General features: G+C 45.9%; 1 protein-coding gene across 1 annotated transcript in view; it reads left to right on the top strand.

Annotated features, from left to right (window-relative positions):
- Positions 1-13,071, top strand: part of LOC126204058 (probable G-protein coupled receptor Mth-like 3) — a 754,641-nt gene that overhangs the window by 91,670 nt on the left and 649,900 nt on the right. Inside the window, exon 2 of the mRNA XM_049938481.1 lies at positions 5,155-5,364. Within this exon, the coding sequence (XP_049794438.1) occupies positions 5,166-5,364 (199 nt within the window). The 5' untranslated portion in view covers positions 5,155-5,165. The remainder of the gene's footprint in view (positions 1-5,154; positions 5,365-13,071) is intronic.

Raw genomic sequence — 13,071 nt, 5'->3', positions numbered from 1 at the left:
GTTTTAGTACCTGAGTAGTCTAAATTCGCGTAGTCGTCTGTCTTCTGTTTTTGTTTTGAACGGTCAGTGTCGGTTGGTCACAGCCAGTGTGCTCCCTGCCGCCCGTGGATAAGGAGCTGCAGCAGCAAGTCGTATACCTCTAGCTTACTTATTTGTTACATAGTTTAATTCTTAATTTCTTTGCGTGTTTTTGGGTACTTGCATTGTTTAATTCATAAATTTTGGGAGTATTATAGTATTTGAGAGTTGTAGCACCGCGCTTAGTGTTTACTTAGTAGATTCTTACTTAAATTGCGTGTGAGTTTCGTATAGGAGGTGTAATTTCGAGTTTTAGTTACTGTAATCGTAAATTCAGGCAGATTGTAGCGCAGTCGTTAGGCATTTGTACAGGTTAGTTAATACATTCTTTGCGTGTTTCCCTTGCGTTATCTAGGCACGGACTCGTGTTTCAGTAACTGTTGTTCAACATCGATTAGAATGGACAGGGACTGTGATTGCTGTGTTCGGATGAGGGCTGAGTTGGCATCCCTTCGCTCACAGCTGCAAGCGACGCTGACTCCGGTCGCGCAGCTTGAGGCTGTTGCCAATGGGCACAACTGTGGGGGAGCCGGACTTGGGTATCACGGGGATGTCAACCTCGTCCCATCTGTTCCCAGATCGGTCTGCCGCTGTGGTTGCCCCGGTTACTGCCCGCAGTGGGGCTGAGACCTCGCCTGTGGTTGATTGGGAGGTCGTTCCAAGGCGTGGCAGGCAGCGAAAGACGTCCCCGGAGGCTGATCAGAAAGCCTCCCCGGTGCGTCTGACAAACAGGTTTCTGGCACTGTCTCTGGCTGAGCCAGATGCAGCTGCTTTCCCTGTTTCAGAGGATGATTCTCAGCCTTCAAGGTCCGGGCAATCACAGAGGATGGGCTTATTGGTAGTTGGGAGCTCCAACGTTAGGCGCGTAATGGGGCCCCTTAGGGATATGGCGGCTAAGGAGGGGAAGAAATCCAGTGTGCACTCCGTGTGCATTCCGGGTGGAGTCATTCCTGATGTGGAAAGAGTCCTTCCGGATGCCATGAAGAGCACAGGGTGCAGCCAGCTGCAGGTGGTGGCACATGTCGGCACTAATGACGTGTGTCGCTTTGGATCCGAGGAAATTCTCTCTGGAAACCAGCGGCTATCTGATTTGGTGAAGGCTGCAGGTCTTGCTTACGAGATGAAGGCAGAGCTCACCATCTGCAGCATCGTTGACAGAACCGACTGCGGACCTTTGGTGCAGAGCTGGGTGGAGGGTCTGAATCAGAGGTTCAGACGGTTTTGCGACCGTGTTGGCTGCAGATTCCTTGACTTGTGCCATAGGGTGGTGGGGTTTCGGGTTCCGCTGAATAGGTCAGGAGTTCACTACACTCAGCTGGCGGCTACACGGGTAGCGGAGGCTGTGTGGCGTGGACTGGGCGGTTTTTTTAGGTTAGAAGGCCTCGGGAAAGTACGGGGTGGGCTGCAATCTCAAAGGGTGCATGGCAAATACAGGACGTGCTTGGATCAAGGAACAGTCGGAATTGTAGTTGTAAATTGTTGTAGTTGTGCTGGGAAAGTCCCTGAGCTTCAAGCGCTAATAGAAAGCACAGAATCTGAAATCGTTATAGGTACAGAAAGCTGGCTAAAACCTGAAATAAGTTTTGCAGAAATTTTTACAAAGTTTCAGACGATGTTCAGGAAAGATAGATTAGGCAGAATTGGTGGTGGAGTGTTTGTGTCTGTCAGTAGTGGTTTATCTTGTAGTGAAGTCGAAGTAGATACTCCGTGCGAATTGGTATGGGTGGAGGTTATACTTAACAGCCGAACTAAGTTAATAATTGGCTCATTCTACCGACCCCCAGACTCCGATGATATAGTTGCTGAACAGTTCAGAGAAAATTTGAGTCTCGTAACAAATAAATAGCCCACTCATACGGTTATAGTTGATGGGGACTTCAACCTTCCCTCGATATGTTGGCAAAAATACTTGTTCAAAACCGGTGGTAGGCAGAAAACATCTTCCGAGATTATCCTAAATGCTTTTTCCGAAAATTTTTTCGAGCAGTTAGTCCACGAACTCAGGCGAATTGTAAATGGTTGCGAAAACACACTTGACCTCTTAGCCACAAACAATCCAGAGCAGATAGAGAGCATCATGACTCATACAGGGATTAGTGATCACAAGGTCGTTGTAGCTAGGCTCAGTACCGTTTCTTCCAAATCCACCAGAAACAAACGCAAAATAATTTTATTTAAAAAAGCGGATAAAGTGTCACTAGAAGCCTTCCTAAGAAACAATCTCCATTCCTTCCGAACTGACTATGCAAATGTAGATGAGATGTGGCTCAAATTCAGAGATATAGTAGCAACAGCAATTGAGAGATTCATACCTCATAAATCGGTAAGAGATGAAACTGATCCCCCGTGGTACACAAAACAGGTCCGAACGCTGTTGCAGAGGCAACGGAAAGAGCATGCGAAGTTCAGAAGAACGCGAAATCCCGAAGATATGCTAAAATTTACAGACGTGCGAAATTTGGCACGGACTTCAATGCGAGATGCCTTTAATAGGTTCCACAACGAAACATTGTCTCGAAATTTGGTAGAAAACCCGATGAAATTCTGGTCGTATGTAAAGTACACAAGCGGCAAGACGCAGTCAATACCTTCGCTGCGTAGTGCCGATGGTACTGTTACTGACGTCTGTGCCGCTAAAGCGGAGTTATTGAACACAGTTTTCCGAAATTCCTTCACTAGGAAAGACGAATGGAATATTCCAGAATTTGAAACACGAACAGCTGCTAGCATGAGTTTCTTAGAAGTAGGTACCTTAGGGGTTGCAATGCAACTCAAATCGCTTGATCCGGGCAAGTCTTCAGGTCCAGATTGTATGCCGTTTAGGTTCCTTTCAGATTACGCTGATACAATAGCTCCCTACTTAGCAATCATATACAACCGCTCACTCGCCGATAGATCTGTACCTACAGATTGGAAAATTGCGCAGGTCGCACCAGCGTTTAAGAAGGGTAGTAGGAGTAATCCATCTAACTACAGACCTATATCATTGACGTCGGTTTGCAGTAGGGTTTTGGAGCATATACTGTATTCAAACATTATGAATCACCTCGAAGGGAACGATCTATTGATACGTAATCAGTATGGTTTCAGAAAACAACGTTCTTGTGCAACGCAGCTAGCTCTTTATTCGCACGAAGTAATGGCCGCTATCGACAGGGGATCTCAAGTTGATTCCGTATTTCTAGATTTCTGGAAAGCTTTTGACACCGTTCCTCACAAGCGACTTCTAATCAAGCTGCGGGCCTATGGGGTATCGTCTCAGTTGTGCGACTGGATTCGTGATTTCCTGTCAGGAAGGTCGCAGTTCGTAGTAATAGACGGCAAATCATCGAGTAAAACTGAAGTGATATCAGGTGTTCCCCAGGGAAGCGTCCTGGGACCTCTGCTGTTCCTGATCATTATAAATGACCTGGGTGACAATCTGAGCAGTTCTCTTAGGTTGTTCGCAGATGATGCTGTAATTTACAGTCCAGTAAGGTCATCCGAAGACCAGTATCAGTTGCAAAGCGATTTAGAAAAGATTGCTGTATGGTGCGGCAGGTGGCAGTTGACGCTAAATAAAGAAAAGTGTGAGGTGATCTACATGAGTTCCAAAAGAAATCCGTTGGAATTCGATTACTCGATAAATAGTACAATTCTCAAGGCTGTCAATTCAACTAAGTGGGTGTTAAAATTACGAACAACTTCAATTGGAAAGACCACATAGATAATATTGTGGGGAAGGCGAGCCAAAGGTTGCGTTTCATTGGCAGGACGCTTACAAGATGCAACAAGTCCACTAAAGAGACAGCTTACACTACACTCGTTCGTCCTCTGTTAGAATATTGCTGCGCGGTGTGGGATCCTTACCAGGTGGGATTGACGGAGGACATCGAAAGGGTGCAAAATAGGGCAGCTCGTCTTGTATTATCACGTAATAGGGGAGAGAGTGTGGCAGATATGATACGCGAATTGGGAGGGAAGTCATTAAAGTAAAGACGTTTTTCGTCGCGGCGAGATCTATTTACGAAATTTCAGTCACCACCTTTCTCTTCCGAATGCGAAAATATTTTGTTGAGCCCAACCTACATAGGTAGGAATGATCATCAAAATAAAATAAGAGAAATCAGAGCTCGAACAGGAAGGTTTAGGTGTTCGTTTTTCCCGCTTGCAGTTCGGGAGTGGAATGGTAGAGAGATAGTATGATTGTGGTTCGATCAACCCTCTGTCAAGCACTTAAATGTGAATTGTAGAGTAGTCATGTAGATGTAGATGTAGATACATACGTAATGTTCCTAACAGATATTTGCCCATCCACTCATTACTCGCGCCCACTAAGGTGACGACTCCCGTAAGAGTTTGGGCAACCTGTGCACATTCACACAGATGAAGGTCAATGGCCAGGTAGCCTTTCAACTATATATCAAGATAGTAACTGTTCCCGAAAGAACAGATACAATTGATGACCGTGCAGCTTCTCTAGAATAAAAGATAATCAATTCAGACCCTCAGCTGCCGACAGGTGTTGTTGATATACCTCGTTGGGTCAGCTGAATGCTATTAGGAACATTACGTATGTACATTGTGGACAGTTGGGAATGTGGGTCTCACGAGAAGCGTGCAAGGGATGAGTCCCTGCAGTTGTGCTATTCATCTGTCTCCTCGGTGGCTCAGTGGATGCCGGCACGGTAGCTCAGCGTGTTCGGTCAGAGGGTTAGCTACCCTCTATAATAAAAAAAATGGGTGAACGGATCAACCAACAACCTGAACGGGTGTCTTGAGACGTCCGGCCCGAACATATACAACGAAGAAATTAGAACAAAATGAGATCAACCTAAAAAAAAAAAAAAATTATAGAGCCATGTAAGCAGGTGATCTCGGATTCGAGTCCCGGTCGGGGCACACATTTTCAGCTGTCCCCATCGAGGTATATCAACAACACCTGTCGGCAGCTGAGGGTTTCAATTAATTATCATTTACATTAAATAATGGTTGTCCTAATACTTTTGGTCAGAGATTGTATGAGACGGTAGTTGGCTCGATTCGATACCTCAAAATTCCTAATGAGAATATGTCGGCTTGTTGTTGTTGTTGCAGGTTGCGAGGCGATGCTGTGTCCGTGGCAACCTCTGCTGCCGCTGGTGCTGGCTGTCTGGGCCTCAGTGTCGAGCGGAGAGCTGTTGGTGCGCAAGTGCTGCGGCCAGCATCAGTTCATGGACGACAAACACGTGTGTCGCGACGCAGACGCCAGCCAGGACAACAGCGACGACCCCTGGTGGTGGCTGCCCAAGAGCTCCGTCAGTCTCAGTGAGTGCCGCTGTTGAACACCACCACATCTAGATTGGCTCTTGACTTGGAAAAGAAGAAGGGAAGGAAGATCAAGATTTAACGTTCCGTCGACGACGAAGTCATTAGAGGCGGAGCACAAGCTCAAGTTGGGGAAGGACAAGGAAGGTGATGTGTCGGCAGCTGGGCCAACACCTTGTAAATAGAGGTGGCTTAAAAGGCACGCGAGACTAACGCAGACGGGCGTGAAGTACTGGAACAGGATACGTAATTAATGCTATGAAGAAAAGAACGGAGTTTCTCATATACTTATCTTTAATGTCTTCTTGTACATCTCTATGGTGAACACAAGTGAGACTCTAATTACAATTACTGTAAGGCTAATGGCGCCTTGCTAGTTCGTAGCCATTAACTTAGGTGAAGGCTATTCTGTCTCTCGGCTAATGAGAGAGAAAGGCTTCGTACGTCTAGTCGCTAGCTCTGTCGTCCGTACAACTGGGATGAGTTCGAGTCAGTCTCTCGAGACCTGCCTTGTGGTGGCGCTAGGTTTGCGATCACACAGTGGCGACACGCGGGTCCGACATGTACTACAGGACCGCGGCCGATTTAAGCTACCACCTAGGACGTGTGGTGTCTGGCTGTGACACCACAGAAGGAATAGTCGTGCCCTCATCAAAGAAACTATTTCGACATTTACCATAGTATATTTTAAGGACGCCACAGAGAACGTACATCTGCAAGACCACCGTGATCTCTAATCCACGTGCTCCAGTGGACCCATATTCCGGAGTACAGCGTTTCAAATCTCCGTTTGTCCATCCAGACAAAGGTTTTCCGTGATTTCCCTACATCCCTTGAGGCTAATTCTAGAGTTGTTCCTTTGAAAGGATCACGGCTAATTTTCCTCCCCATCCTTACACACTTCGAGCTCGAGATCCGTCTCTGATGTCGATGGGACGTTAAGCTCTAACGGCCCTTTCTCAATGGGTTTAATACACGGATTCTATTCCTCTTATTCCGTCAGAATGGATATTTCTTCCTGTTATTGCATAATGTTTATTTACTCCACTGATAAATCTGTCCTTCGAAAAAAGTTTCTTCCCTGTAGGTTTTTTAAGGTTAGCAACCGCAATGAGCATCGTGAGGAGAAAACTAGATAATAGGGAGCTCTAGCCTCAGACGGGCCAGGCATCTCCCTCAGTGTAAGATCCCCGCCCCCTTCTCACTAAACCTCCAGAAGTTCCTCAGCGTGGTCAGGGAGTCCATAGAAGTCGGCATGAGAGGTACAGTGAGACTGACCGTGCGTTCCCATCCGAGACTTACAAAGATTAAGGCAACCCGTCCTTGGATTATTGCAGTGAGTCATTACATAAGATTTCATCCTACCTGTTTTGCCACAAAGCTCTCTTAGTTGATGTCCCTCGCAGAAACACTCAGCGTCACCGGATTATCTGGAAAATACATTTCTGTATTCTGTAATGTCTGTGTAATGAAAGCCGGGAGGTAATTACTTGAAATAATGTTCGGTGACGCTCTTAATATGCGTTTACTAACGGAAACACCGTAATCTGATAATAAACGAAACAATATGTTACTTATTACATCAAAAGTAACGATTTCTTGATAGCATGGTCCTACGACAGAACTAGATCGAAAGGCATCCCATCGGCGACTGGCGACTGGCGACTGTGGAACGCGATCTGGATCTTGTACTTAGAATCAAGAAACATCGTAGCTCTCCATATAACTTTGTTGTGTTAAACGTTATTCATCTGTTTATTGAAATGAATTCCTTCTTGCGTCGTAATATTGCTGTAAGAAAGTGTTTAAGACCAGGAGGCTTCTCCTAACGTCTGCAGGGAAAAAACTGCTTTCATTAGTAAATGTTTATTTTTAAAAAATGCTCGCTTCGCGCCAGAATGGCTGTGGTTTCCCTAAGTAGCGTGCGCTGGCGTAACTGTCTGTCTCACAGCTAGTCGCAGCACCTCGCCCCGCCGTCTACCGGCAATGCCAAGGGGTGGAGTGGCTTCTTCAGCAAGTGCGGTAACTGAATTCTTACTCCCTGCTAGGCGTTCTTCAGTGGTGCCGGGGTGTATTGAATGCTATTGATATCTTCAGACGCGAGATAAAATGTAAATCTGGAAATTAAGGGAATAAAATGTAAATCTGGAAATCAAGGGATAGCTTACATCAGTCAGTGGCGATATTTGGACGTATGAGAGGGTGTGGGCTCAGTACATGGTTTTTCCGGCCGTTGTCGGCTTTGGAGGCGTAGGAGCCGCTACTTCTCATTCAAGTAGCTCCTCAGTTGGCATCATGAAACAAACTTGGTCCAGTTCTCCCACAAAGAAAAAGTCCCCCGCAGAACCGGGAATGGAACTCAGGCGCTTTTCATGGCAGTCATATACGCTGACCTCTCAGCCGCGAAGGTGGACAGGTAACAGGAAGTTTAGGACATTAATTTGAAGGCCAGTTGATGCATTTTTGGAAGCTCATTGTTCAGGAAGTGAAGATATGCACTGTCTCGGTGTAAGGGCTTTGTTTTGTGGGGTAATCTACACACAGTGAAGAGAACCATCCAGATGTGACTTCTCTGATCCACTCCAGAGAGATAAAGTGCTATTAATATGGTTCAAAATAATGCACTTCCGTTTCATTCAGGGATTCCTTCTCTGACGAAAAGAGTCATCAGTCTACTGACCTTAGGTGTACTTCATAAATTTTTAGAATGCTCGCCGCGCGTGATTAGCCGGGTGGTCTCAGGCGCTACAGTCCTGAACTGAGCGGCTGGTCCCGGCGGAGGTTCGAGTCCTCCCTCGGGCATGGGTGTGTGTGTTTGTCCTTAGGACAATTCAGGTTAAGTAGTGTGTAAGCTTAGGGACTGATGACCTTAGCAGTTAAGTCCCATAAGATTTCACACACATTTGAACATTTTTTTTTTTTTTAGAATGCTCATTGTTTGCCGATGAAATTGAAGCCCGTTGTGTAGCTGTGGACTTTTTCTAACCAGACTAGTAGACATACCAATAATAATAAATTCGCACTTAGACATTTTTAGTACATTCCAATCTTGACAGCAGCCCAAATCACCTTTTTACTACCCACAGCTGTGCTTGCGTATCAGCACTTTTTTTATCGTGAGTGATGGTAAGTAAGTTATTGCACGTGCAATAATGTCAGCTGCCCTCACGTGTGTGCCTGTTTGGGTAAGCATAGCTCGTGAGGTGCGCCACGCTCTGTCCACTCCCAAATTGTCCCAACGCACGATGCGCCAGCACTCACAGTGTTAATGCCGAGCCGTGAGTGCAGAGGGGCGTGGGCAGCAGTGGGCATGTATGTATACTGGTATTCAAGTAGCTGTATGCTATGTGGATTAAACACGTTGAGAATTGTATAAGTATTATATTGATTAGCTTGAATCATATTATGAAGAACATATCAACCAATAAAAGAATTTTCACCAACACGATCAAAGTTCAAACGTCAAGGGCTAAATAGGGTTTTTAAAGAACAGATATTTCCCCCTAATTCGCTTTATATTCTTCAGATCAATAAGTATCTTTCGCTACACGCTTTTTATAGTAGCCTATGTTCTTCCTCAGGGCTCAAGCTACCTCCGTATCAAATTTCATCGAAATCGTTTCAACGGTTTAGGCATGAGAAGGTAACTGATCGGGTTCCTTTCGGATTTTCAATATTAATGTTGGCTTTTCGTTAACCGGTTTCATCTATGTCACCCTAACAGCAGAAAGTTCTTGTAATGGCAGTGCACGCAGCAATGAAGAAGTACTATATGGTCCAGCAGTTTCCTGTATTAAGTGACGTAACCTGTTTCTGAAAATAATATAGTGAGGTGGTGGGGTTGTCACGGGTGGCGAAACGATGCTTTGTCTGTAGGATCTACAGTATGCAGTTCAGGAAAATGCTTGTGAGGGGCGAGGTGGGTAGTGGGGAAACATCCCTCTCTCTCGCTCGCCTCTACCTGAAACGCCAATGAGCCACTCACCGTTGAAGTTCTTGACGTGGCACACGTAAGCAAACTCACGAGCCATCACAGCCAGCAGAATTCTCAGAAAGCGTATTTTGGAGCATTTTCCAGTGTTGTTCCTAAACAACCTATAACTCATGTGAATTAAAATGCGGAAATCGCAAGAAAAATCCCTTGTAGTGGAAATACACAGGACGTGCTTGTTAGTTACGTGTATCCACTGAAGGCAAATAAAAGATCGCTCTAGACCTGTACGTCTACACAGTGTGACGTCATTCCTCCCATATTATGTCGATGGTTTATTGGCGTCTCTACGTACAAGGGGTGTTCAATAACTAATGCAAAACTTTTTTTTTGTCGGCCTGTTTCGGTTGAAAAAATGCGGAATTTCTCGTGGAATATTCCCGCCTCAGTTCCTATAAAGTCCCGATAGGTGGCGACGCTACACTTAGCCTTTAAAAAGGCGTCTGTCGCTTGCGCGACTGGGACGCGACAGGGACGCAACACGCGCCTGCGCCGCGTCGCGCGGCGTTGTAGTTGAGGTACAGTTCCTCGAGCCGCGCGCCACGCGAGCACTGCGGAGGGGGTGGGAGGGGGAGGGGGGGGGGGCAGGCGGGAGCAGGAAGGCAGTCCTGCCATGTGCTCACTTCGGCATGGCGCCAACGTTAATACCGTCTAACACTGTCTTAATTCGGCGAGAAAGAAAGACCACAAGTTTCTGCAGGTGCGCCACATCCAGCTGAAGCCAGTCATTTACGACTAGATTCCATAGAGCTAGCATACTGTGAGGATGTTGACTGCTACGTTTCAGCGACTGTTCCTGTTACATCCGACATAATTCAACCGTGGAAGCTAAACTGAAAAAATATTTATTGATATAATTACGTTGAATGTACCTAGTAGCCCTTAGCTAAAAAATAACAATACAAAAAAATCTTTTTGAAGTGTCTTCCAAAATTAATCAAGAAAAACCCCATAGAAATAATAATGAAGCGCCAAAGAAACTGGCATAGGCATGCGTATTCAAATACAGAGATATGTAAACAGGCAGAATACGGCGCTGCGGTCGGCAATGCCTATATAAGACAAGTGTCTGGCGCAGTTGTTAGATCGGTTACTGCTGCTACAACGATAGGTTATCTAGATTTAAATGAGCTTGAACGTGGTGTTATAGTCGGCGCGCGAGCGATGGGATACAGCATTTCTGAGGTAGCGATGAGGTAGCGATTTTGCCGTACGAACATTTCATGAGTGTACCGTGAATATCAGTAATTCGGAAAAAGATCCTGCAAGAACGGAACCAACGACGACTGAAGACAATCGTTCAACGTGACAGAAGTGGAACCCTTCCGCAAGTTGCTGCAGATTTCAATTCTGGGCCATCAACAAGTGTCAGTGTGTGAACCATTCAACGAAATATCATCAATATTTCGGTGCCGAACGCCCTCTCGTGTACCCTTTATGACTGCACGACACAAAGCTTTACACCTCGCCTCGGCCCGTCAACACCGGCATTGGACTGTTGGTGACTGGAAACATGTTGCGTGATCGGACGAGACTCGTTTCAAACTGTATCCAGCGGATGACGTGTACGGGTATGGAGACAACCTCATGAATCCATGGATCCTGCATGTCAGCAGGGGACTCCTAAAGCGGTGGAGGCTCTGTAATGGTGTGGGACGTGTGCAGTTAGAGTGATATGGGACCCCTTATACGTCTAGATGCGACTCTGAGAGGAGACACGTACGTAAGCATCCTGTCTGGTCACCTGCATCCATTCGTGTCCATTGTGCATTCCGACGGACTTGGGTAATTACAGCAGGACAACACGCCTCTCCAAACGTCCAGAATTGCTACAGAGTAGTTCCAGAAACACTCTTCTGAGTTTAAATACTTCCGCCTGTCACCATACTCCCCAGACATGAACATTATTGAGCATATCTGAGATGCCTCACAACGTTTCTGTTTTAGAAATCTCCAGCCCCCCGTAGTCTTACTGATTTACGGGCAGCCCTGCAGCATTCATTGTGTCAGTTCCCTACAGCACTACTTCACACATTAGTCGAGTCCATGCCACGTCGTGTTGAGGTACTTCTGCGTGCTCGCGGGGGCCCTACATGATATTAGGTAGATGTACCAGTTTCTTTGGCTCTTCAGTGTAAATACTTCTTCAGAAAATGTACTGCGGCAAGAAGAGCTATTTGTGCACACTGTAGTAAACAACATACGTTTGTAAAACATCAGTAATGGGAAAAACAAATAATCGTGTCTTTGTTCGACGATATAATTGGTAGGACAAAAATTAAAGTTCCGACTAGCCACTATGGAGCACACTCGCCATGTACACTAAGTCTGTGTCGAGCACGAGGAATGAAAAAGTTAATGTTTCTAGCTACAAACAACGAAACAATGACAAAGTCCAGACGTGCTCAAGGTGCCATAGTCTGGTCCCCAGCGGCGCAACGGTTGAAGAGTGATGGTGGACGGCGCACTAGACGGCCACAGCAGTGGCGGCTCCGGTAAAGTTAATCGGTTCTCTGCTGGCCGTGTCACTGCCTTCTGCTGCCCAGCGCAGATCCTCGATGTGCAGAGAACTACATACTTCTGACCGTCTGCTTTACTGGTTGGCGGAATCAGAACGTAGTCTTGGCTGGCGCACGGCGATACTTTTGGCACTGCCGCCGGCACCACCCTGCTTTGGTCTACTCGCTGTGGAGCTGCGGCCGTTTGACCTGTGCGGCAGTCAGACATTCGGCCGGCAGCGATCCGCGGTAGGCGCGCCACATCAGATCGAAGTAGCTGCTCACATCTTAAGTTGCAACCTAAAGTAGAGCAGGAATACCACAACTGCCATGTAAACTCTGAGCTTGTCTTATACCACGGCTTTATTAGCTCGCTAAAAGCAACAGATCACTTGTTGTTACATTTTTCTAACACCATTTCTGGTCTTCAATCCTCCCTTGTATTTAGTCTATACTGTTAAGGAAAGAATGATGGTTTAGAGTTAAAAGTCTCACCGACAATGAAGCCATTTTAAGATGAAGCACAACTTCAGGATATGGATGAGTAGGGAAGCTACTCGTCCATGTCATTTGTAAAGGAACCATCCTAGTATTTTCCTGAAGCAAATGGAACTCCAGTGTGCTAACGAATGCAGCACCTCCTTCGGTATGCACACTTCTAACGCCACAAATACGTTGAAACGTTAGCACCAACATCACGAACACAATAATGACACAGTACTATATATTAACCCATTTATATGATATTTAAACTGGATTGTAAATGCTTCTACATACGACGGTTGGAACTTTAATAGTGGCAACTATTCATTTACAGCTCGTAAAGAATAGATACGTATTTTAAAGTTTTACTGACTTTCAAAGAAGTCACCAGCATAGTGTACAATCCGCTGCCAGCAATATGCCGGCCGATGTGACCGGGTGGTTCTAGGTGCTTTAGTCCGGAACCACGCGACTGCTACAGTCGCAGATTCGAATCCTGCCCCGGGAATGGATGTGTGTGATGTCCTTAGGTCAGTTAGGTTTAAGTAGTTCTAAGTTCTAGGGGACTGATGACCATAGATGTTAAGTCCCATTGTGCTCAGAGCCATTTGAACCATTTTTTTTGTGCACCATTTCCAATAAAACAACAACTTTGTACTTATAATATTACCAGGGTTCTATACATACTTGTTACTCAAATACCTTTGTATCTTAATTACATCATACTTCTTTGTT

This window comes from Schistocerca nitens, chromosome 9, assembly GCF_023898315.1.
Source record: "Schistocerca nitens isolate TAMUIC-IGC-003100 chromosome 9, iqSchNite1.1, whole genome shotgun sequence".
NCBI classification, from domain to species: Eukaryota; Metazoa; Arthropoda; class Insecta; order Orthoptera; family Acrididae; genus Schistocerca; species Schistocerca nitens.
This window is presented reverse-complemented; position numbering and strand designations above follow the sequence as displayed.